Genomic DNA, 24998 nt, shown 5'->3' on the forward strand with positions numbered 1-24998 from the left:
CCAGATCTTCCAGTTCTCTATCCACTTGCCATACTGCTTCTGACATTACTTTTAAGTGTTAATGAAGAATTAGAAGCTTCAATTTATGGAATCATTGCTCCTCTTCAACAGAAAAATAAATTTCTCATTTATGTGAGGCCCAGAACATTGTCGCAGCAGCCATAACCCATGTTCAACACTGTTTAGGGAAGCAAGTAAATTGAGAGCATTTTTTTCAAAACCCCCAAATAAATACTTTCAAATGCTGACTTTTATAATACAGAGCTAGTCAACTATCAAGTTGGAAAATCTATATATAATGGAAACACCCTGCTGAGAGCTATTTATAGAGATGTTATTCTATACCTTCTCCCCCCCACACCCCTCCTTATATGTATGATACATTCTACACTTAACTGAAGCTGTTCTAATCTGGAGTTCTGTTATCCCAAACAATACACTAGATATTATCTCACAGTTTTAGTAAAAGGAAAGAAGAGCCATGGGTGGTCACCAATTCTAAGGAAGGGCTAGAAGGGTTTAGTAGCAGTCACACAATGAATGATTTTTTTTGTATTTTACTCCCTGGTATGATCTTGGAGGTTCATAGGGTGTAGAGCTGAAAGGGAATTTAAGAAATCATCTACTCCAACCCCCTTTCATGTTACACTTGAAAAAATGAGGCCCAGAGGTGTGCAGGTGACTTGACCAAGGTCACACAGGAAGTAGCAGAACAAGGATTCAAATCCAGGTCTTCTAGCTTCAAATCCAATGCTGCCTGGAGTAACAAGAAACATAATAACCAACCTTCCCTTTCCCACCCCATCCCACTTTTGCCCCATTTTCCCTTTTCCATTTACCCCTTTCCACCTCAAAACCCACCTCAGATGCTCCCCTCCTTCCCAAGTGAAGATCCTTCAGGATATATACCTCTATAAGAATCAAACCAATGGGTTATTCGAACTTTGCTATTCATTTACTATAACTGGAAATAACATATAGGTGAGATGTGCCTCAGGCTAAAAAATTAGATAGGTAAGAGAAATGAAAGAGAGTAGAGAAAGCATACATGGACCTCATCTCATATAATTCTCCTCTTATTGAATTCTGGTGGTCTCTAATTTCCCTTATAGCTCCAAATCTGTGACAGGGACTTTGCCCTCTCAATCTTCAGAGGAATTTAGAATAAGGCTAATGGGGGTGGAAAAAAGAGACAACAATGGAATAAGGATAGCTAAGACCTATTTTCCCCTCCATGCAGATGGCTTCCTGATATCATATACAGTTATTAAAATACAGGTTAAGTTTCCAAAGGTTCGGATATGAAATTCCAGTAGAATCAGTTGCAGTATCAAAGTTTGCCACCAAAAACAAGGTGAATGTGTATTATGTTTTTATTCCCCTTTGCCTATCCTCTTTTAATTTCCAAAATAACTGTCAGATTGTAGACTGATACAGGTATATATCATCTGTTGGCAAAACAGATATAAGTTGTAATAGTTCTAAGAATGTATTTGAATGTTGTAATTTCATTACTCTGGAACAGATATGGATGAACTTAATCCTTATATTCCAAAAGTGGAGAATTAGGAAAATAGGGGCCAGAAATTCAGAATTACTTGAAAATAGAAAGCTAGTTTTTTTTTAACCTTCATTAATATTTGCTACAATTCTGAAAATATACACTATTCACTTACCTTTATATACTAGTCAGATCTTCTGTAAAATTGAGTGTTTATGTGAATAAATGTAGTATATGAATTAGACACGCAAAAAATAAACAAAACCCTCTAATCTGCCCAGTCAGAAATAAAAAATTAAACCTGAAAATCTCTAATATAAACAGAGTATCATCTCAGGTTATTTGCAGGAAGTTTCCAAAGTGTACAACTTATTAGAATAGATGATTATGTGCTGCTTACATGTGCACAAAAAAAAAATTATATATACTATATATATATATGTATATATATATATACACATGGTTAATGTACTTTAAGGATCTGGGATTTTGTTGGTCTGGGTACTTTCTTCCCTGACACAGATCCCAACCCCTCTACAACTTAGTAGATGGTCTGTGAGTGACTGTGGGCGAAAAATTCGTCAGCCTATGGCCAATCTGGCGAAGAACCTCTCCGAATTTAGCTAGGCTGGTCCTTGGACAGCAGACATACAGTCCGTCCGTCGCTGGGCCCACACTCTCGAAGCCTTTCCAGCTTGGTAGGGGCTGCCAGAGCTTGCACTCCACCACTGAATGGCATAGCCTTCAAGAACTCAAGGTCACCTCCACACCACGATGAGGTGTTAGAGGACTTTTGTGGAAGAAATCTAATTGTACAGCAATAAAATTGTTGGTATTGAGCACTGATGAACATGGATGAAGTGTTGAACCTATTAAGGCAAAATTTGCTGGCATTACTATAAATACTTACCACCTACTGAAAATAGTTTTAAGAACTCAATCATCAAGGACAAACATTCAGCAACCATGTGTAGACAACTATGTTTTGTGAGTGTATGTATGTTGTGTATGTGTTCACATTTTCTTTTTCTCAAAACACCTTAAGTCACAAAAGATTAAGAAGTGGACTGAACCATGATGTTTTCATGTGTATGAATCGTTGAAGGTGAAGAAAGTGTTTTAAGAGCAGAATAAAAACACGACTAAACTTCCAAATCTTGGACAAGCCAAAACTGGGTGGCTATTTAGAATAGAACGTAAAGGATTGATGAGACAAATCCCTGTGTGATACATACATTTATATAACAGTGATGATGAAATGGCAGCAGTCTTTTCTGGCTTTACTGCATTGTAATTGTGATCGCTTGCCCAGGATGGTGTGCTGCTTTCTGAAGTTGTTTCCTTAACAAGTCCTTCATTCCTAGGTGTCGTCACCACAGTTTTCTTTGCAATGTTTTCTTTTTTGTCAGGAGCTGGCCTCTTCTGGACAGAAGAAATTTTAATACCTGCCTGTATAATCAGTAAAATTTCAATCACTATTTGTAAAATGGCTAAAAGTTATGAGACTTGATTTCAGTTTTATATTATAATTAACATTTGTTATTATACTGTTCCCAACAAGGATGCTAAAGGACCATCATATGGGGTAAAACCATCACGTAACTGTGATATAACAAGCAAAAAAAGCTAGTATGTTAGGTTGCAATGAATAAAAGTATCATGCACAGAAGGATAAAGTGGCAAACCTATAGTACTCTGATCAAACCAAATTTGAAATTAATATGTTCAGCTCTGAGTGCCACATTTAAAAAAGAACATTCACTAACTGGAAGACATCAAAGATGGTAAAGAATTCAAAACCATTGCAAAGGAGATGATTGAATTTTTAAAGTATCTGCGGGATTACCATATAAAAGAATTAAGACTTTTCTGCTTGGTCTTAGAAGAGAGCACTAGAACCAAGTTATAAAAAGGCAAATTTTATATTAACATTAAGAACAAAATTAAATGAGAGCTGTCCAAAACTGGAATTGCTGCCCCCAGAGGCAACAGGAGGTGTTCAAATACAGTTAGTGACCATTTGATGCAGATGATGAAAATAGGATTTGTGATTTTTGGATTTATAATTCTAAATCTCATATTTTAAAGTCAGATAGTTATCTCACTTCTCATAATTAGTAAATGGAAACTTGGACAACCTTATGTAAATTAGCAACAATTTTGTCATTTACTTGCTAGTAAGCAATTTTAATTTCTCTGAGGGAAGATCACTTAGCTTCATTAAAGAGCCTATTTTTTACCTCCTTCCTTGCACTGCCTACTTCTTCTCCAATGCATTAGCCCCTTGACTAGAAGGCAGATGGGAGAAGGAATTATTAAAATGTGGTTAATATCTGTTCATTATTGAAAGCTCTGATAAAAAACTTGGTAGAGAGGAAGGTCACACTATTAGCTAAAACAATATAAGCCGTGAATATCATTTAGACATGCTTTTCTTTTCCCTCAAAATAAAAACCATACTTCACTTGTTTGTCCACAGTAGCCAACTTACCTGAACACCAGATTTTGGAAGATTGCATTTTTCGGGTTTCAATTTCGGCTTTTCTTTTACTTTTGGTTTTGGTTCTTTGCCAGCAGACAGAAATTTCATGGTGGCTGCAGCATGTTTAAGAATACAATCATTACTACAATATACTGAATCAGGTTGAGCCACACTGGAACAACCAGGACCAATACATTTTGAGGCACCAGGAGTCTCAATAACCTGCAGATTGAAATGTACAACATATTTAAATAACACAATCAGAACTATTAAAGAAGCTGTAATACTTTGTAATAGCATGTTGGAGTTATTCTGTTTTAGAGACACTAGTAAGCATATCAGTATATTATATCATCATCATCATCATCATCATCATCATCATCATCATCATCTCCTAACTTTATCTTCATTACTTGTCAATCTGAATTATTCACACTCCTATACCTGTTCTTTGGATCTCATTTTTACAAATACAATAAATTAAGAGCCAAAAAAACAAAATCAAATACAATTTCTAAAGAAATTCGTTTATCCTTATAAAATCACTAGTTTTAGTTAGTTCACTCAAACAAAACCTGTTTCTTATTTGACTTTGGCCTCAAAATGAGAAAATATTATGTGAAAATACTTTAAAGGGAAAAAAAAGGAAGACAGAATTATATTGAATATATGGCTTTTTTTGCTAACATATAAAATTATATTCCAGATGGTTTTAATTTTTAATGACCATGATGGTTTCAAGTCTGTTTCTAAAATTATAATGTGGTCCTCATATCTCTGAGAGATTCTGTGATAAAGTAGATTACAAGTCATAAGAATTACTCAAAGAAGTAGCAACCATGACATACCACATTTTTCTACAGGTTTCATAAAAATAAATATTAAATCAGAAATTAGCCATATTTAAATAATATCCAATAAGTACTTGCTTATCAATAATATTTTCAGAATGTTTCAGGAACAGTATCCAGTGCTGAAAGTTTTAGTCAATAAATAGTCTGAAATAGATACCTTATTAAAAATAAGAAGGTAAAATACTCACAGGTTGAAATATTTTGAGCTTTTTCTTGCCACTCGGATTGGCAGCTTTTTCAATTCTACCTTTGATTCCTTGATCTTCACTGGATTTTTGTTCTATTGTTCCTATACTTGTTAGTTCTGTGCCATCAGCATTTTCATGCCTAAACTTAGCTTCTTGCTGATCAGATTCTGAAGCAGTCTCATCCTGTACTTGCAGAATAGTGCAATTTGGACAGATGTAATCTTCTCCATTCCTTTCTAAAAGCCTCCCACGAGCTTCAGAAATCCCTACACAATCACCATGAAACCATTCTTCACAACGGTCACAACAAATCATAAATCTGAAAACATAAAAAAAAGTATTAGATAATGAAAAATGCAACAAATATGAGTATCAATTTATTGAACTGAAATAATAAGAAAAAAATCTAATCTGGAGATAAATGAATACAACTAAAATAACTTCTATGATTGGTAGGATTTACCAATAAAGGCTTGTCTCGCTACTAAATCTTATATCACTTGGATAGATTTAAAGGCAAAAACGTACAATTTTCTAAGTACCAACTACCTACCTGTTGTTATGAGGCTGCCGACATATGCAATATAATGCATTAGGGTCATAAACCTCACATTCAGGTTTCCGCTTCACTAGTTCTTCAGGCTCTTCATCTTTGATTCCTGGAGTAACTTTCCCCTCCAACTTAATATCCTGTTCTTCTTTAGACTCCTGGGGGATAGGTACTTGATCCACTGTTTCAGGTTCTTGCTTATTGGGCACTTCAGTTTCCACGGTGTTACCTGCCTCAACATCAACAGTTTCTGTGGGATCCTCTTCACGACGTTTCTTCCTTAGGCGATTTTGTATACCCTTTAGGGTCAATTCAGAGGGTTCTTGTTCACGTTTTCTTCTAAGACGATTTTGAAGTTCTTTCAATGTCAATCCATCACTGTCACTATCAGAAGTGTCATCCTCCTCCTCCTCCTCCTCATCTTTTGTTCCTTTTGCAACTACAGTAGATTGACTCTTAACATTCCTAGAATCAGACTTCTGACCAGTTTTGGTTTCAGGAGTGCTTTCCACACTCCCTTCAGAAGCAGTTTCTACATCTGTAACTGGACAGGAGGCTGGTTCATTTGAATCTTCCAGGGTAACAGGAACATTTTTTCTTCCTCTCCTTCTAACTGTTGTAAGAAATTCTTCCACTCTTTCTGTTCGCTTGGGTTGCCGCCCACTTCGACGAAGGGAGAGGCTTTGTTGCTGCTGCGGTTGCTGATCAAGAGAATCTATTTCAGCATCTCCTGCACCCTCACGTTTAGCAATAGTAGTTCTTCGAAAACCCCATGTTTTCCTAAACTCTTTACTTGTGGGTTTAATTGCTTTTGGAGCCTCATCATTGCTTGGGTCACCTTTATCATCCAAGCCTAAAAAAATAAAACAAAATAAAATGTATTCATTTCTGATTAATATGGCATAAGCACAACAAATACAGGGCTGGAAAGCCCTCCAGTTCATCTAATCTAATCTTATTTTATAGATAAGAAAACAGAGGCTCAAAGAAATGATTTGCTTTTGGACTATGAAATAAATGGCAAAGCCAGGATTTAAACATTTTTTGGTTGCTAAATTTCATTCTGAACATTATGTGTGAACATTTGTGCAGAAGGCAAACGATAAAGAAACACAAAATTTCATCTATGGAAATGGGAATTTTTACATTAAATTCAACTTTAGGTCAGAAGTTTGCTTTCAAGTTTTTCACTAGCATTTTGAGAATTACATATAGTTTTCTACTTAAATAAAAGTAAATACCTTGGGAATTACTTTCCATATTGTCCAAACTTGACTCTGATTTAAATGCCACTGATGATTCTGGATTTACAGCATGTTCCATCACAGGAATACCAGAGTTCTATAAGTGTAACCCTAAAAATATACAAAATTAACTTTATTTGTGACGATAGGTTATTTTGATTTGTACCATACACCACAAATAGTATATAGTAAGAAGTTGATAATGAAAACACAAGCAGTTACCACTTTACATTTGAGTGTTCTGCTCATGTTCCAGAAGACCTGTTTAAAGGATGAAAGCAATAGAATATAGTCTCTTACTGTTCTTCTCTTATGCATATGTATTCCAATTTCTAATTGTAGTTATGTGTATGTGTCCTGTCTCCTCCACTAAAACTAGTTTTCTTGAGAAGAGATCCCAATCTATCTCCCCTCCCTTAGTACTCATCCTTGAGCAAAGTAGGTTTTCATGTGTTTATGTCATTCCGGTAATAAACAAGATATTTAAAAATATAGACTGCCTACATATATATTCTAGATATTTCAATTTATTAGGTCAACTCAGCATCCACTAAGCTTAAAGTTGATTACAAACAATTATTATATTAAGTTATTAGAACAGGTATTCTTATCTATCCATTAAAACCTAATTCAAACATCCACTACCCTTTAGTGGAAACCTTTCTTGATCCCAAACTACCCAAAAGTATTAAGCTTTCACATAAACTGGGACACTTTCAATATGCAACTCAAGTACCACGTTATACAGGGATTCCTTCCTGATCCTAATCATTAATTTCCTTTTATTTCTTCTGCATATACTTATATGTACACCTTGTTTCTTTAAGCATAAGCTCCTCGAGATTATTTCATTTTTGTCTTTTTACTCCCAGTGGCTAGCACAGTACCTGACACATAGTAGGTGCTTAATAAAAGTTTGTTGATTGATAAGACTTTGGCTCACATTCCTTTATCATCATTCATCGTGTATTGTTTTATAACAGTTATTTTTGTAGGTGACATTATCACACTATTAGACTGTAAGCTCCACAAGCACAGGGATCATATCTTAAGCTTTTTATCTCCATAAGCACCTAAATCACAGTGCTCTACTACACATAAAAAATGAATTCTACGTTTTCCCTCTTAGTTTAAGTTACTAATGTCAACTAAAACCAAAGCAGATCTTTTCATTTCTGCTAAATATGCTGCTTATCCTCCAAATTCAAACTGTAAACTATCAAGGGATTCTATTTAATTAATCCAAAAGTTCTGCATAAAAAGTTATTCCTTAAGAAATTAAGGGGGTTTCTAAACTTGTGGTTTAAGTGTTAATGTAAGGGTCAGCTATAAAGTGGTTATTTATATAAATGATCAAAAATCCAAACATCTTTGTGGTCTGGGATATTCCGAAACAAATTTCAAAGCCAAATATGAATGTTATTCTCTTAGCAAAAGTTGATGGGACAAAAAAAAAAAAAAAAAAAAAAAGACATCTAGGTGTAAAGAAACTAGAATTGATACCATTTCACACTTTACCTGACTCAACATCTGAGTTGGATATCTTCCTGCAGTTCTAAATAAAATGGAAGAGTGAGTGAAGAAAGAAGTGGAGAACCACAAAGCCAAAATCACAAAATATTTACAGGCATGAGACTTAGGAAAATACACACTCAAATCTAAAATGAAGTAAACATAACAAAAAACAAACCCCAAACAAAACAGGATTCGTGTCTTGATTGTCAACTCAAAGGATCTAGGTGTACCAAAATTTTGCTTCAAATAAGGTCCTGAAAGAAATCAAAATATGTTTACAAAAACTACTCTCCCACTACCATAGGCACTGAATAGTCATGTAATATCTACAGACTGACTTAAAATCTTTTGTGTGTTAAATAATTTTCCACTACAAGAAAAACTGTAACCAGTTAGTATCAAGTGTTGTGTGTGTGAGGGGGTGGGGTATTGGTGATGGAAGGAGGACTAGAGCATTACCCTCTTATCCTGAAGAAGTTTCCAAACTAATTAGGAAACAAAACAAAAATAGAATAAAAATCTCAGAAATCAAATGCCAAATGATGTAACTAACATTGATTCTGAGTAAAACAGTTGAGAAGAGATAAAAAATGAGCTGAAGTTAAGTGGATGTGAAGAATGAATTTTTTTCCATTTCTACACGTAATTTTATTTTATTTTGTATCCTCTGCTAGTGCATTTTTAAAACTTTTTTATTTTAATTTTTTTCTTAGAAAAATTTTTTCCAGTTACACGATTCATGTTCTTACTCTCCCCTCCATTCCCTTCCTCTCCTGTAGCCTACATGCATTCCCACTGGTTTCTTCATGTGTCAATGATCAAGACCTATTTCCATATTATTGATAAATGCACTAAGGTGGTAATTTAGAGTTTACACAGGAAGAATGAATTTTAAAGGATATAAAGTTTGGATATAAATTAAGGAAAGACAAGAGAAAAAGTCTTTTTCTTCTTCGGGAATAGCATTAGAACAGACAATATTATTTTAGAAATGGGAATGAATATAACCGAGAAAGGGGAAAAAAGGAAGAGACTGATGTGACTAGAATAAAATATATACTGAAAATAAGGTTGGATAGGTAGACCCAAGTTAAAGATTCTGAAAGCCAAAATCTCTTTGATTTATGATAAGCAATAAGGAATTCACTATAGATTCTTATGATGATAAAAGCAATACTGAGCCAGTTAGATTGGTAAGTAAAAGAAGTTCTAGTTCATAGGCAAGGGATTACAAAAACTAAAGAACTGAAAAAGAAATTAGGTATCTAGTCAAATCCTTACCGAAAATGATTCCCTTTACAAATATATCAGGAAAATGGGAAATCCTAATGAAGGTTAGCCCACTACTTCCCCAAAGTAAAATGTCCCAATTTCAAAAAACTGCAATTACTAAAGAAACTTAAATCTGCTTCTAATATGTTTACCTGTAGCCAAATAGAACAAGGCTAATCCAATCCTTCTTCCTAATAATCAGACAAACATTATCTTGGATCCCCTGCTTCTCCCCCTCTCCCCTTTAACCATAGTCTTTTCTTTCTCTGGATAAAATCTGATATATTCCATTGTTCTGGTTACCTCAAATACCACCAATACCCTTACTAAGAGCTCTCTTTTAGGAACATGGTGATTTTGAGAAAGGTCAACAAAGAATGGAAGTCAGAGCAATGGTTCTCACTCTCAAAGTGTGGTTTTGGAATCACATACCAAGACACTGTCTTTTCCCTTCTCATTATTTCATATACAGTAGATTTTTCCAGAGACTACATGAACTATGAATTTATATTTAGCTGCAATTATGAAGGCTGTTTATATTACCCTCTAGATAGATGTAACTCACATAAACAAAAGCTCTTAAAAGGGTCAATGGGGGAAGCTGGGTAGCTCAGTGGATTGAGAGTCAGGCCTAGAGACAGGAGGTCCTAGGTTCAAATCCGGCCTCAGACACTTCCTAGCTGTGTGACCCTGGGGAAAGTCACATGACCCCCATTGCCCACCCTTACCATTCTTCCACCTATGAGCCAATACACAGAAGTTAAGGGTTTAAAATAAAAAGGCTCAATAATTTAGGAATGTAAAGGGGTCTCCAAGAACAAAAAGTTTGAAAATTGTTAATATAGAAATTAATAAATTGAGACCAGTACAAAGCTATTATTCACAATGTTTACATAATAGACACCTCAACAAAAACAAGCATCCCATTATTTCTGTAAGCAAGTTGGTTTGAAAGGTGCTTTTGTAGGACCAAATTACAAGCTTATAACTGATTCTTGGTTAATATAAAAATGTTTCTTAATCACAGTACTGCAAACTTAAATCTAATGCTCATCAATATGTCAAATTTCAAAGAAATCATTAGTAATCATCTCAAATCTTTCCAGAATTCTAATCTTTGTTCCAAAGAAACCCAAATTATTTAAATCATAGAAATGAAAAGTATGCACATGATTATTGGGGAAAAGGTGAGCTAATACAATTAAACTACAAATATTGCACTATTTATCTTCTATATTTTCTTTCACATATCCCTAACTACTTGGTCATAAAATCTTAAAGATTAATTAAATCAACATGAAAATTAGTAATTTCTTTCTAAAATGATCCCAAATCCTCATAAACATATTTAATCTATTTAATCTACCATTATCTTCCTCATTACCAAGTCCTACCTGGAGCTCAGGTCTCACACATCTTACCTATTCCTCAAATTCACTCCAACTGACTTTTCCTTAACAACTGCTATTTCCCCTAGTTACTTTGGAATCTACACTGTAACATTCCAAAGCATTCTTTTTAAAGAGACAGTAAGTATTCCTCCTTTGTAAGTCTCCTATCTCTTTCTTTACCAAGGACAAGTCAAAGGTAAATCAAGATAGCTATTTTTGTTTTAGGTTTCTTTACTTACTGCAGAGGATCATCCAAAATTATATTATAGTTTTTTTTTCATGTAATCTTAAAAAATAGGAATATCCTTTTAAGAACCTACAAAGTTATGGAATAAGGAAAGACCTACATGAACTGATGCAGAATGAAATAAGCAGAACCAGGAGAACATTGTACATATTAATAACAGCAATACTGTAGAATGATCAATTGTAATAGACTGAACTACTCTCAGCAATACAATGATCCAGGACAATTCTGAGGAACTTCTGACGAAGAATGCTATCCATCTCCAGAGAAAAAACTGTTAGAATTGGAATGCAGATCACAGCACACGATTTTCCACTTAAGTTTATTTGGGTTTTTGTTTTGGGGCTTTAGTTTTATGATTATTCTCTTACAAAAAAAGAACAATATGGAAATATGGTTTGCATGATAATACATGTACAACCCAGACTGAATTGCTTGACAAGTCTGGGAGGAGAGAGGAAAGGAGACAATTTGGAATATATAACTACGGAAAACTTATGTGAAAATTTGTTATTACATGTAACTGGTGAAAATAAAATATTTTTACTGTTGTTAAGTCTTTAAAATTATGGAATAAGGCCAAATCCCAGGTTTTAGAGTTAAGAGAGTTCATATCCAGAGTTTACCATTTTATTGTCTGTATGACCTTGGACAAATCACTTAACCCCCAAGGACCTCATTTCCTCATCTATGAGATAGAGATAAAAATGGAGATGCCCCTTATAGCTCCAAATCCTATAATCTTATGGCCATCTTTTTTTGTTAGTTACTAAATATGCCACACTATTCTAAATTTAATAAGGCTTTGAATAATTACAAAAATTGCAATTAAATGAACAGCATTACACCTGTTAGTAGGTAGATGGCACAGTGAACAGAAAGAGCATGGGCTTGGAATTAAGAAAACCTGAGTTCAAATTCCACTTCAGGCACTTATACTAGCTATATGACCCTCAGTAGTAACTGAATTTGTTTGCCTCCACTATAAAATGGGGAGTCCCTCACAGATCAAATAAGACAGTATTTGTAAAGTGCTACAGTCCTGGCACATAAAACATGCTATTTAAATGCTTATTCCCTCCCTACCTATTGGCCTAAAATAAAATGATCTCAACATAAAAATTAAATTGAACGAACACTAATTTTCTAATATTTCTTTCAGAAACACAGATTTTTTAATCCAGTTTTAAATCAAGGCATTTCACTTATTTCCTTCCTCAAATTTCTCTACTTGCAGACATCCTTGAGGCATCATTCATTTAGCTCTTCCTTTAACTACAGTCACAATTAAACCAAATTATTGGTCAAGTACAGCTGACCTCACTATGCTCTAAAATTGTTACAATTACCATCAATACCCTCTGGATCCCTTTGTAAAGAATATGAACTAGACTTTACTGCCTGTAGCAAAAGGTCAAATACGAAAATTAAATGGAATTGATTACTGTTTAAAATTTCACTTATTTCCTCCCTTAAAATTACTATTATCTTATCAATTTATTACCTGCTTCAGAATCTACAACTTACTATACAAGCTAGCTATCAAAAGAGGGAAAGTGAAATTGTCTGTGACTCTAGTATCTTATAAACATCTCAATTCAAAGAAAATAAATTTCAGTCATCCTTACAAAATATTGAAAATTTGTAAAAACAATTGTGATAGTCTCAATTATGTTGGCTGAATAGCTTGATTAAGTAGGAGTCATCAATGGCATAATTTTAATTGTGTCTGTGATTCTCCAACAGGCGGTCCCATCCAGATTCTCACAATTGTTGGTTAGCAAATACTCCTACTTAGCTTGGGAAATGTAGTATCTCACTTTTCTGATCCCAAGCAGAATATAAGCTTCTTGATGAAAGAGAATATTTTATTCTTTGTATTTTCACTGTCTAGCACAGTACCAGAACATAGTAATTAATAAATGCTTGTTGAATTGATATATTTACCTACAGGGTCCATTAATTTCATTCATTTTTATAGTAACAAGAGACTACAATACCACTTGCTATTGAAAGATACAATGAAAAAAATATTTACTTTGCCCCATCTGGTGGCAAAACTGTGTACAAAATTCTTAATGGCTTACCATCTTTTATCAATCTCATCCATTTTTCTTCCAAAAACAAGGTACCCCAAGAACACTAAAGGGGAAGAGGAATGAAAAAGGCCAAAGAGAAAAATACTGATAATTATCAGCCAAAATGTGATTCAACCTGTATTGAATTTTTGTCTTTAATACCACCACTCGTATATTAAATGTAATAACATCTCAGAAAAGTCAACATATCCCAACATAGGTCCTCCAACCCCACAATCTATAGTATTCATCTATTTAAACAGATATTAGAAATACTATCCATGCACTCATGGAACTTACAGGCTAGTAGAAATGAGACACAAAGAAATACAATGACATAATAAATGTACTAAATATCTGCTAAATAAAGTACTATGTGAGAAACCAGGGTTGAATTACTAGAGAAGGGAAGCACATTTTAGGAAAAAGTTCATTCAGACAGAAAGTATTTCTCCAAAATAGCTAAAGAGCTGCAGAAAACTGATTCAGTCATCATCTTACTGAAAAAGGGTCAAAGTAGTGCTTTTTTCTTTCCATTTACAGATGTGGTCTCCATCAATAATCTTTTATTAGGCCTACACAAAAAATGAGGTAACCTGTTGAAAGCTACTCCTTTATAGAATGTTTGTTGCTACACTCTTAATTAAAAGTAATTGCTAGATTTCAGATAGAGGTGAAAAGATAGTGAAAAGAAAGTCCTAAATTTTTCCCCCAAAGTCCAGAGACCTCCAGAATCTATCCATGATTTAACGGGGGGTCTGCGGACCCAAGTTAAAAACTCTTTTAAATTAGATGGAGTCAAAGCTAGTAATTCAAGTTTTGTAAGTCATCTAGTATTACTTGCCATTATCAAAAGTCACTCAATAAAAGAAAAAACTGACATTCAAATGTAATTTCTTAAAAGGTACTGAAATGTGGGGAAAAAAAACTATAAACTGTCAACCATAATCTCAATTTTACAATCTTCATAGCATTGGTGATTGCTCATCTCTAAAACTGCCTTTAAAATGCTCAAGTGAGTAATTAGGTAAGGAGTGGTGGTAGGGTGGTTTGATGTCTCTGAAATGGGTTCTTTTACAGAAAGCACACATTCAGTAGCTTCCTAATTGCTCTACTAGCCCTACATGTTTTCTAAAACTATGAAACTTAAAAAAGATACCTCATGATTAAACAAGATCCAATTCTACTTAGCTATGGGTGACACTTGAACTGTCACAAAGTAAACTGAACAGGTTTCAACAGTCTAAATCAGAAATAATTTTTAGATTATTAAATTAGACAAATTTAGATTTGTCTAATTCTTAAGAGTCTTCTCTAATTAGGCTCTAAATAGGTCTTCAAATTCTTTTTGGGTGCTTAATGGGCACATCAATTTCATTTATGTTTAAATTTTTTGTAAAAACATGTTATGTGAAATTATGTTAAATGACTTGGGGTACCTTGTTTTTGGAAGAAAAATGGATGAGATTCCTAAATAGGAAATTCAGAATCATACACCAAGGTCATACATACTCAGTACACAAACCACAATAAGAAAAACCAGAAATGCTCATTTACTTTCACTTTCCAAAAACAGGGTAAAATTTCACCTTCCTCAACTAGAAATCAGGAATGCTATTATGACTAGATGGCTTATTTTAAGCTGTTAAATATTTCAATCAATCAAACTATGCTTTTTTGCCAGGAATTGTGCTAGGTTTGGGATGCAGAAGTCAACCAGTCCCTATCCTCAAAAGGTTTATTTTCCAGGGGTAGCTAGGTGGATCGTGGACAGAGAGAGCCAAACCTGGAGACAGAGAGTCCTGGATTCAAAGATGATCTCAGATGCTTCCTTGGCTATGTGATCCTGGGCAAGTTTAACCTCAACTGCCTAGCATTAGGGAATGCTATGCTATTCTTCCTGGGAAAGGCTACTTAGTAACACTAATTCTAACAGAAAGTGAGGATTTAAAAAAAAGGTTCAATTTCCAGCAGTGAGAAAAAATAAATATAATAGATAAAAACAGATATGTAGTAATTTTGGAGAGGAATTCAATAGTAGTAGTTTTGAGGGGGTGTCTGTGTGTAAGTTAAAGGTGAAACTAGAAAGACTAAAGGAAACTAGAAATTCTAAAAGGTAGCTATGAGTAGGGAATACATTCTAAGCATAAAGGACATCCTGGCAAGGAGCATGGGCTGGACTGCAGAGTACTCAAAAAGAAATAATGGGTGATAAATGTGTAAAGACTTCTACTTCAAGTATATTCTCATAGAATTTTAAAGCTGAAAGAGATCTTATAAGACATTTAGCACAACTCTTTTACAGATATACAACTAAAAGCCAACAGAGGTATGTTGATCTGCCAGAGAACAGACAGCAGAGCTGGAGCTAGAATCCAATCCAGTGTTATTTCCCTACTCCTTTCCAGCTAGTTAGTGGCAACACTTGATGCATTTTTGCAAAAGTGACTGTATAGTTTAGGTACAGAATTTTTTGTGATGAGTGTCTGTTTTTTTGAGGGGCAAAAGGAAAAAAGAATATTAAAACAAAGATCCAAATGAGGCAGGGAAAATAACACATTCCAAAATCCATATTTGACTCAACTGATCAAATGGCTAACTTGCCCTTCAAAATAAATTCTGATTTGTGCCCCCAACCCTACTTTACCACCCCCCAAAATTAACATACACTTAGGAGAGAAAATATGGTTGCATTAATTATTATTAAAGATAAAGAGCCAGGTTCTCAGGCATTTCAAGGTAACTTACACAATATAGCCCTCTTTTATTTTGCATACAAGTGTCTGGCACAACTTGTTTCAAAAGTGTACAGATTTAGATGGTTCACTTGGTTTATGCATGCCTAGTCACTCTCCCTTTCATCAAGCTGTGTGACCTTGGAATTTAGAATACTAAAGAAAAGTACAACCTAGTTTCAAGTCATTGCTTTTAGCCCTACTTTGGGTCTCTGAAAGATTATGTTCCTTCCCACTGGGTCTATAAGCACATCCCTGTTGACTGCTGACTTTAAGTTACAATAGGGGCAGCAACTAACTAATAGCAACTTGGCTGTTATCACTCTGGCTCTGCTCCTGGCAACTTTCTCTCTGGCCTATGTTCTTAAACCTAGTTGCTGTTTCCAAGTCCACGTAAATCCTTCCTCTCAGTTGCCCCTTCTGGTCATTCATTCTCTTTACTGACTGATTCTCTATAAAAAGAGAAGATGACTGGAAATGAGTAGGAAGAAATTAGTTCTTGAACTATCAATTCTCTCCCTTCCCCATATGGATACATTTCATCTTATCTGTATTATCCTCATTCAAAGCTACACATTAAAAATAAACTCCTTAAAAGTAATCCTGATATTTTAATGTTTAAAAATTTTAGGAATTTCTCATTTACATTTTAATATTGAAAGCTTTACACCCTATATGATGGTGCCCTCTCAACCTAATTAATTCACCAATAGCTTGTAACACAAAAAGTCAAAAGAGGATATTGATGGATATCAGTTATCATCAATGAATTGTATTGTGCCACTTTGGAAAGCAACTTGGAATCATGCGAATAAAGTGGCTAAAATGTCCATACCCTCTGCCTCAGATATTCCACTGCTTATGCATATACCTCACGGAGGTCAAAGACAAAGATCTCCAAATATAATGACACCAAAATAGCAGTTTTGTGGTGACAAAGAAATAGAATCAAAGTAGATGCCAATCATTTGTAATTTAAAACAAGTTATGTGTTATGAAATATTACTGATAGAAGAAACCATGAATATGATATCCATAGAAAATCACGGAAAGTCATCAACTGTTTCAAAATTAAGTAAGCAGAGTCAGGAAAATTATATACTTGATCACTCTTAAGTTTACATCAATGTAAATGGAAAAATCACCCATCACAAAACAAAGATAAATATTGTGAAACTATGAAGAAATATGCATGCCTACAAAGAAGAGAGGGGTTTCTGAGCAGAACATTGCATGCCAGATTTCTTCTAATATATTGATTAGTTTTGCTGACTTTCCCCACCCCTTATTTTTACATTCTGTTATAAGAGATGGATCTTTGGGAGGGGCAGGTTACAGTGGGAAACTTAGTTATGTCAATGTAAAAAATATCATTAAAATGTATTTTTAAAACATGATTTTTGCTTTGATCTTCAAAAATCCTACAGCCATCAAAGACAAAGAAAGATCTCATGTATAAACAACATATTAATAATGGCGCTTTTATGATAGCAAAAATATGGATTGTCAATAGTTAAGGAATAAGGAAAACAAATTTCAGCACATGAATGAAATGGAATATTGCTCTTCTCTAAGAAAAGACCAATATAAGGAACTCAAGACATATGTAGGGAGGAAGAATGAAACTGAATAAAAGAAACAATATATACAAAGACTACACAACAATGTACCTAAAAAGAAAATAAAACAAAAGTGAATACTATGTAATAATGACGAAGATGAGCTCTAGAAAAAAATACCTCCCTCTTTTCTCCTTTCATTGGAGAAGTAGGAGACTATAATTATGGAAAGCTGCATGTGCTATCAGATATAAAATGCTAGCTAGTTTTATTTAACTGGTGCTTGTCTAGTCCTCTTCTTCCCCTACACCTATTCAAGATATTTTTTATAAAAAGAGAAAGTCTGCTGAAATGAAGTGCATGAATAAAACTAACTGTTTAAAAGAGAATTACATCAATTTGATTCCTAGAAATTGTCTCAACATCCCCAAATTAATAAATTTTACTAGGTGCTATTACTTAACAAAGAGGTCTGCTCCTAATTGGAAAATGCTTTTATTTCTATTATAAATTTAAATAAAAGTATACCAAGTACATTTCTATAATCTGATGAACAAATGAGCCAAAAATTTATATTTCATATATTTATAATATAAATAAAATCAAAAATGAACTCAAAATTATGCATTTCAGTGTGATATTTAAAGGCAGTTTTAACAATAGGCAAAAATGCATGCTGAATATTAGGATTAAGAAAAATGGTCAAATTAGAAGACTAAAATTAGGATGATGAATAGGTCAATCACTAACTACAAATATACAAAAATAAGCTTCATTTATCAAATTGACACCATAGACCAAGTTCAAAGCCATTTTCCAAGCTCTTCTTTGCTGACAGAATCTATACCTGGATTAAAGAAAGTCTCTTTTTAATTCAGGACTTGGGCAAAATGGTGCAAAACACAAATTTCAGCCTGTCCCTGTCCAAGGGTTTCTATAGTGCACCCAAGTGGCCAGACCTGATACTGTCTTCTCAGTATATAAATCTGTGTATTGCAAGGAAGGGAGTTTCAGAGATGGCCATTTTATTACTTTGCAACAGCCTTGCACCAGGCTAACAGCCTATGCTAGTTAAGGGTGCAGTCCAACAGCAGCACCCTTCACCACCCTTCTGATTGGGGGGCATGAGATAAGAAGATGAGTCATGCAGGGAGATGAGGAATAAAAACCTAATTTACTTTATATCCCTTACATATTGTTTTTGTTGATACATTGAAATTATTTTTCCAAATTAGGAAATTAAATCTACTTTCAAATATGTTAATCAAGTTGCCACTTTTAAAATAAAATGTATACTTTGATGCAATACTAGCAATACTGACAACTTTAAATTCATTTTAAAAAATTGACAATTTTGCAAGGGAGGACCTTTCCAGAATGCAGAATTATACTGAAATGGTTCTAAATACTCAAATAATCCCAGAGAAAACGTAAAGAAAGATATGGACATCCTCAAAAATCTGCGAAGGAAAAAGAATACAAAACTTACTGTTCTTGTTTGAATGAAAACTATTCTATATTCTATATTCTATATTAAAGCATCAAATAGTATTCTCTAAAGTATTCATTTTGTCTCTAATCTATAGTGAATTTGTTCAAACCTATTCTATCTTTTATCATTCAACGAATTCTGGAATCACCTTTCTAATTTCAGCTTGTACGAACTCAAAAAAGCATATTTTTACTATGAAAAAACCATTAATTTAAATGGCATAAGAGAATATGTATGATATCCCAAAGCTACATTAAAAGATTTATCCATAGAACTGGTTCCCTTCCCTGTAATTGCTAAGAAATTCCTTTCTCTCAAAATGACAAAAGGTTTGACTAACTATATGCAATTAGGCATCCTATCAGTTATATGCATTAAAGCTCTTTACCTGATATAATTTTTCTCAAGTAAACACTGAGGAAATTCTTCTTGGAAAACTCCTGAAATGGTTGCTGCTCCTCCTGACTACTATGAGCCAGAGAAAAAAAAGACTGGAGAGGAGAAAGAGGAAGGACTATCGAACAGAGAGAGAAGGATTATATCAATATTAGAATTTTTTCAAATGTTTCCCCTATTTTACTTACTAACAAAAGGGTCCATTCAATGCAATTTTTTTTTGAAATGAGAAATTAAGTCTTAAGCCACAAAATGTTTGATTTTTCGCAAAAGGCACAGAATAGTTAATACAAAAATTCCTTCCTCACCATATTTACTTTTTTTCTTCTTTCACTAACTTAAGGGAGATAGAAAAGAAAGGCACCAATAATTATCTTTCTTCTTTTCTGGTTCCTCTATACCAGGTTTTGGCTAGTTCTTATCTTCTGAATTTGCTCTTTGCCTACCAATGTCAAGTAATGAACTCCCAATTTACTGTCACAAAAATACTTTTTAAGATGGACAAAAATTATCTTAAATATTTAAATTTTAAGTAACTTAAACTCTGGAATATGAAAACCAAAATCAAGAAAAAATGCGTAAACTCTTTACATTTGGAAGTTCTTCTTGAACTTCGAGTAATATTTATCTGTGGTAACATTATATATCTAAATGAAAAGTACAAAAACTGGTAAGTAGCTATGCTCATGATTGGTCTTTGTACATTATGAAATTTTACTTTCCACTACAATTCAAGGGAATTAGTATTTGCTCATCAAGTGATATTTTAGCTATAATTGTTCCAATTAAACACTTAGATTACAAGTTAGAGAATACCCTGTTTTTAATTCAGCCTACCATTTAAAAGGTAAAATTTTACTAAAATATTCTTCTGTTCAGAGGATTCGATAGTGGAATATACACTTTCATTCTGAGATCTCTCAATTATGAAGTGTCCAAGAACAGTATAGTATTTTAATATAGTAATTAACAATACGGTATCAGAGGGAAAACTCCCTCATTCTAGTAATAATTAGCTTTTTAAAGTACTGTGGCTGAGTGCTGGGAAAGCAAAAATTCCCTGCCCTTAAAAATCATGCATTCTTTATATAGAAATAACACCATACACCATTATTTCAATGTTCATTCTAAGGATTCCCTAAGTTTTATAGAATTATTATTTAAAATACTAGATAAGGGTATAAAATATAGGAAAGTCAGTCATTTCTTTCACAACCAAGACCACCTCCCCAAATATGATTTAGTTAAGTTTCAGCTATTTATAATCATGAAAATATAATGTAAACTTGTCAGCCCCTTAAGATTATTTTGGCTTTGTCTCGGCTTTACCAAAGACTAATGCAATACCTGGAAAATATTTGTGGGTATTTAAATAAATGTATGGATTTTAAAATGCTATGTTTACTATAACCAATTTGTACTTCCCCCTCTGAAAGGGTGCGTGTGTGTGTGTGTGTGTGTGTGCGCGTGTGTGTGTATATTACTAACTTACAAGTATCATAAAAGGTCAGGCCAAACAGTTAGGCAGTCTGAAATCAAAAGTTTGCTATTCTTCCAAGACACCCAACATATATAGTAAAAGAAATGCTGAGTTAACCTTATAAAATAAATCCCCTTGGTGTGATAAGATAAAAACATTTAGTGTGTTTGTTTCTTTTAGTGCTTTCATGTGCTCACACTAATAATTGATGATGAATGTTAATTAACTGTAATTCCATTTGACTAGAGTTTTAGTGAGCTCATGTGCTCCTACCAGTGACATCTAATAAATGCTAACTGTAACTCCATAGGGCTATGGTAAAATAACTGGCCCATTATAATAATTATATTCTAGGTGGGATAACTATCAAAGTAGGAAATTTTGTATATTACAGTTTTACCAGAATTTGAAAGTTCCCAAAGGGTTTTAGTAGGTCATCATACTCATTCCCAATTGTGCCCCCTGATATTCTGCAAAATTTATCAAAATCCCATCTCATCCTTCAAGTTCAATTAAGTCCAATTTTCTCTACAGATGCCTTTCTGGCTATTCCAGTCATCACTGATATTGTTTTGTAAATTCATATAACACTTCTCATATAAACTATGCTGTATTGCATTAACATAGGAGCTTTGCACTTTTCCTATTACCTTCTAATTTGATCTACCAGAACACCTAATGGCTCTGAGTTCAATTAATACCTGTTGAATGGAATAAATTTAATATATACATAAAGCTACAACTTATAATAGGCACCCAGCTATTGAAATACCATTTAAAAATACATCCAGTAATGTACCACTCTTACAAAGCTACAAAAAGCATACTATTAGATGCTAGTTTCTTTAAGTATCCATCCCCTTATAAACCATTTAGAAGCCCATCAACAGACCCCCTTTAACATTTCTTGGGGGCTTACCTTATTCCCAAGCTTACCTTATTTCTAAAATGAGAGAGTTGAACTTGTTACACTCTTAGGGTTCCTTCCATCTTTAACATGCCAAGATTCTGTTTCCATAATTTGAATGACTAAATCACCTTTCCTAGAAGAGTATGTCCTGGGGGAAAAGTCAGAGTTCAGTTAATGAACTCTGACTCTCAGATAATACAAATCATCTCAAAATGGGAAATTCTGTAATATATTCTATACTATACAAGAGAATTCAGATATTATACCATTATATGTCTAAACCTAGACATAATTAGAATGATGAAAAAGTTGGGAATTCCTACTATGTCCTAATATGCTAACCATTTCAATGGTACTATAGCAGGAGTTTAGATGAGATCTTATTCACAAGCAGTAAGCTGGAGTAGGAAAAAAAACCATTTAGTTGTATAAAATTGTAAACTTATTTGTCTACAAAGCTCTAAATACACTCAAGCCTCTAACAGAAATCATAGCAGAAAAGATCTTAAAGGATAGGTGATTTAGATATAGCTATATTAGGTCCAAATATTTAAATAAAATGTATAAAAAACGAAGTCCTGAAACAAGGACTTTGGGGGTAAAGAATTCTTCAAAATCATAAATTAATATTAAAATTCCAGACAAATCTAAAAAGTCCAGAAGCTGTTTTATTCCTGGACTCTTGCCCAAACAAAAAGAATTCCAAATCATGGGGATACTGTAATACAGAAAGACACTAAAAGGGAACTTAAAAAAAAATTAAGTTGATTATAAGATCAATACAGACAGAAAAGGGTCTTTCACTTTTATGAGATTAAAAGACTAGAAATGATCAGGTTAGGTTACCTCTCACCTACACTCTGGAGCAAGGGGTGGGGGAAGGCAGGTAATGAAGAACTAGCCTCCATTTATTTTGAAAATAATCATTAACACTGCTTGCAACTGGCACTAAGAAACTGATTTCTTCAAGTCTTGGATATGGGTTTATACTATCATCTGCATGGCTGATTGTATCAAACAATATTGTGTTTATTCCATTCGATTTTTAAGATTTAAAATATGTAACCCAGCAGTAATGCAAATTAATAAAACTCTTGGGAAACTGTAAATAACAAAAATGTATGCTCACTTTGTCTTAATTTTTTAAAGAGCACTTTTCCAACCTCCCTCCCCAACTAAGGTTCATTACCATAACTCATTTGTATTCAGAAGCCTGGAAGAAGTTACTTCTTTCAGCAAAGGCTATGAAAAGTAAGCAATAATGCCATGATTCTGATTAGCAGCGAAAGCATTACTTTTGGATTTAGTTTAAAGTTTTATTAGAAAGAAACATAGACGGAACACCTGCCCAGTAAAGTATTTCAGAGATTTAAAAAATATGTATGTACACACACTAAAAGCTATCATAAATTAGTAGATTCTTTATTTCTAATCCCAAAATCTTATGACAATTCTAAAGACCCAATAAAGGGCAAGCGGTAAAGGATGATTTGATTTATTTTGGGTAATTTTGTGAGCTGACAATTAAAACGAAATTCATCTGCAAGACTACGTTGCACATAACTGTAATATAATAAATTCTGATCTCTCTCAAATAATTTTCAAAAAATGTTGTGGTTTAGAGGACACTTGGTCCATTGAAACGCAACCATTCCAAAAATCTTTCTCCAAAAGGTAGGAGGGCAGAAACTACTGTACGATTCATAAGTATTCCCAGAGAGCCTAAGGGTGTAGTGGAAAGTAGTTACTCAGTAAATACTTGTTGACTTGAAAATCCTCAAGGGGGTTACAACCTCTGAATTGTTCATACAAAGCAACAGGGCTTACCCGAAAAAATGTGAAAGGCTTTTAATAAAGGACAAATGGACTGAATATCCATTTTTACTTTTAACAATCCGTGGCTGCCTAGTTGGTCAAAAATCACTCTTCTACCCTCAAATCCCACGCAAAATGAGGCTGGGAACAGTTCCGGAGAAAGCTCGGGCAGGGGGTGGGTGCGGCTCAGTAAATCGGGCTGTGGGAGGTTGGGGCTTCCCAAGAAACAGCTGCACCCTGACGATCAAATCCCATTATTAAGTATACTCTCTTGTTATTATAAAGCCAGATGCGGTCACGGAAGGAAGGAGCCAGGAGAAAGGAAACGCTGGGTTGAGGGGTAGGAGGAAAGGGAGGGAAGGGCGAAGGGGGAAGGGGGTGTCGAACGGGGAAAAGTCAGAGCTGGACAAGGAAGCCCTATGCTAGGGGCGTGGAGTGGAGGAGTCCGACTCCCGCCAATCCCCCAGGATCGCAGGTCCAAGCAAGAAGGGGGCGCCCTGCGGCCCGCTACCCCGCCCGAGAAGAAGCGGCGGCCGCCATTTTCTCCGCGGGGCCCGAGCTCAAAAGCGGAAAGGCTAGGCCCACGCAGGCCCTTGTGTGAGGGGACAGATAAAGCCGAGTCCTTCGCATCCCTCCTTCCCTTTCTGCCGGCCACACACGGCGAGGGCTGGGGCCCTCCTCCCGGGGGCCCCGGGGTCGTGACTTACCGGCGGGCCTCAAGGCCTTCCAGATCTCGCAGCCATTTCCTACCGAATGCAGTTAATGGGCCGGGGGGGAGGGGGGGGATGGTGGTGGTGGTGGCGGTAGTGGGGGAGCCTGGGCGGCTGCCTGAGACGCCGCCCAACGAGGCGCGACGGCGAGAGGGGTAGCGGCGCCGAAGCGTGCGCTTCTGGAGCCATCGGGAAACGGAACCACGGCGACCCCTATCTAGGAGGAGGAGCTATTGCAGTCGCCGCAAATCACCGGCTCTACACCGCCCAAGGAAAACCGGAAATGGAAGTTAACCCCAAATGGGAAATTCGGATTTTTTGGAGACCTCGGGATAAAGGGATCCCGGAGGTGATAGTAGGGGCGGTCCGTTACTCAGTAGTGAATTGATTGCAAATTTAGTCTCGGGCCTAGTGTGGCTACCTAGTTTTCAAATCTCCCCCAGGCTACTTCCAGCAACCACTCCCAATGTTCCTCAAATCCTGCTTGTCATGCTGCTTCCCCACGCGAGAAACTACTCCAAGATTTCTAGGGCCTACCACATTAAGGCAGGTTTTTCTCTTTTAGTTCTTAATGATTTC

The 24998-nt window shown here is 34.9% G+C and overlaps 1 protein-coding gene across 1 annotated transcript in view; it reads right to left on the reverse strand.

Moving 5' to 3' along the window:
* DIDO1 (death inducer-obliterator 1) overlaps positions 1-24459 on the reverse strand; it is a 58203-nt gene extending 33744 nt beyond the window's left edge. Inside the window, exons 1-6 of the mRNA XM_044663877.1 lie at positions 24417-24459; positions 6817-6930; positions 5579-6428; positions 5026-5344; positions 3993-4205; positions 2737-2950 (exon numbers count right to left, since the gene is read on the reverse strand). Of these exons, the coding sequence (XP_044519812.1) occupies positions 2737-2950; positions 3993-4205; positions 5026-5344; positions 5579-6428; positions 6817-6898 (1678 nt within the window). The 5' untranslated portion in view covers positions 6899-6930; positions 24417-24459. The remainder of the gene's footprint in view (positions 1-2736; positions 2951-3992; positions 4206-5025; positions 5345-5578; positions 6429-6816; positions 6931-24416) is intronic.
* Between the last annotated feature and the right edge of the window lie 539 nt (positions 24460-24998).

The sequence above is a fragment of the Gracilinanus agilis genome, chromosome 2, assembly GCF_016433145.1.
Source record: "Gracilinanus agilis isolate LMUSP501 chromosome 2, AgileGrace, whole genome shotgun sequence".
Lineage (NCBI taxonomy): Eukaryota > Metazoa > Chordata > Mammalia > Didelphimorphia > Didelphidae > Gracilinanus > Gracilinanus agilis.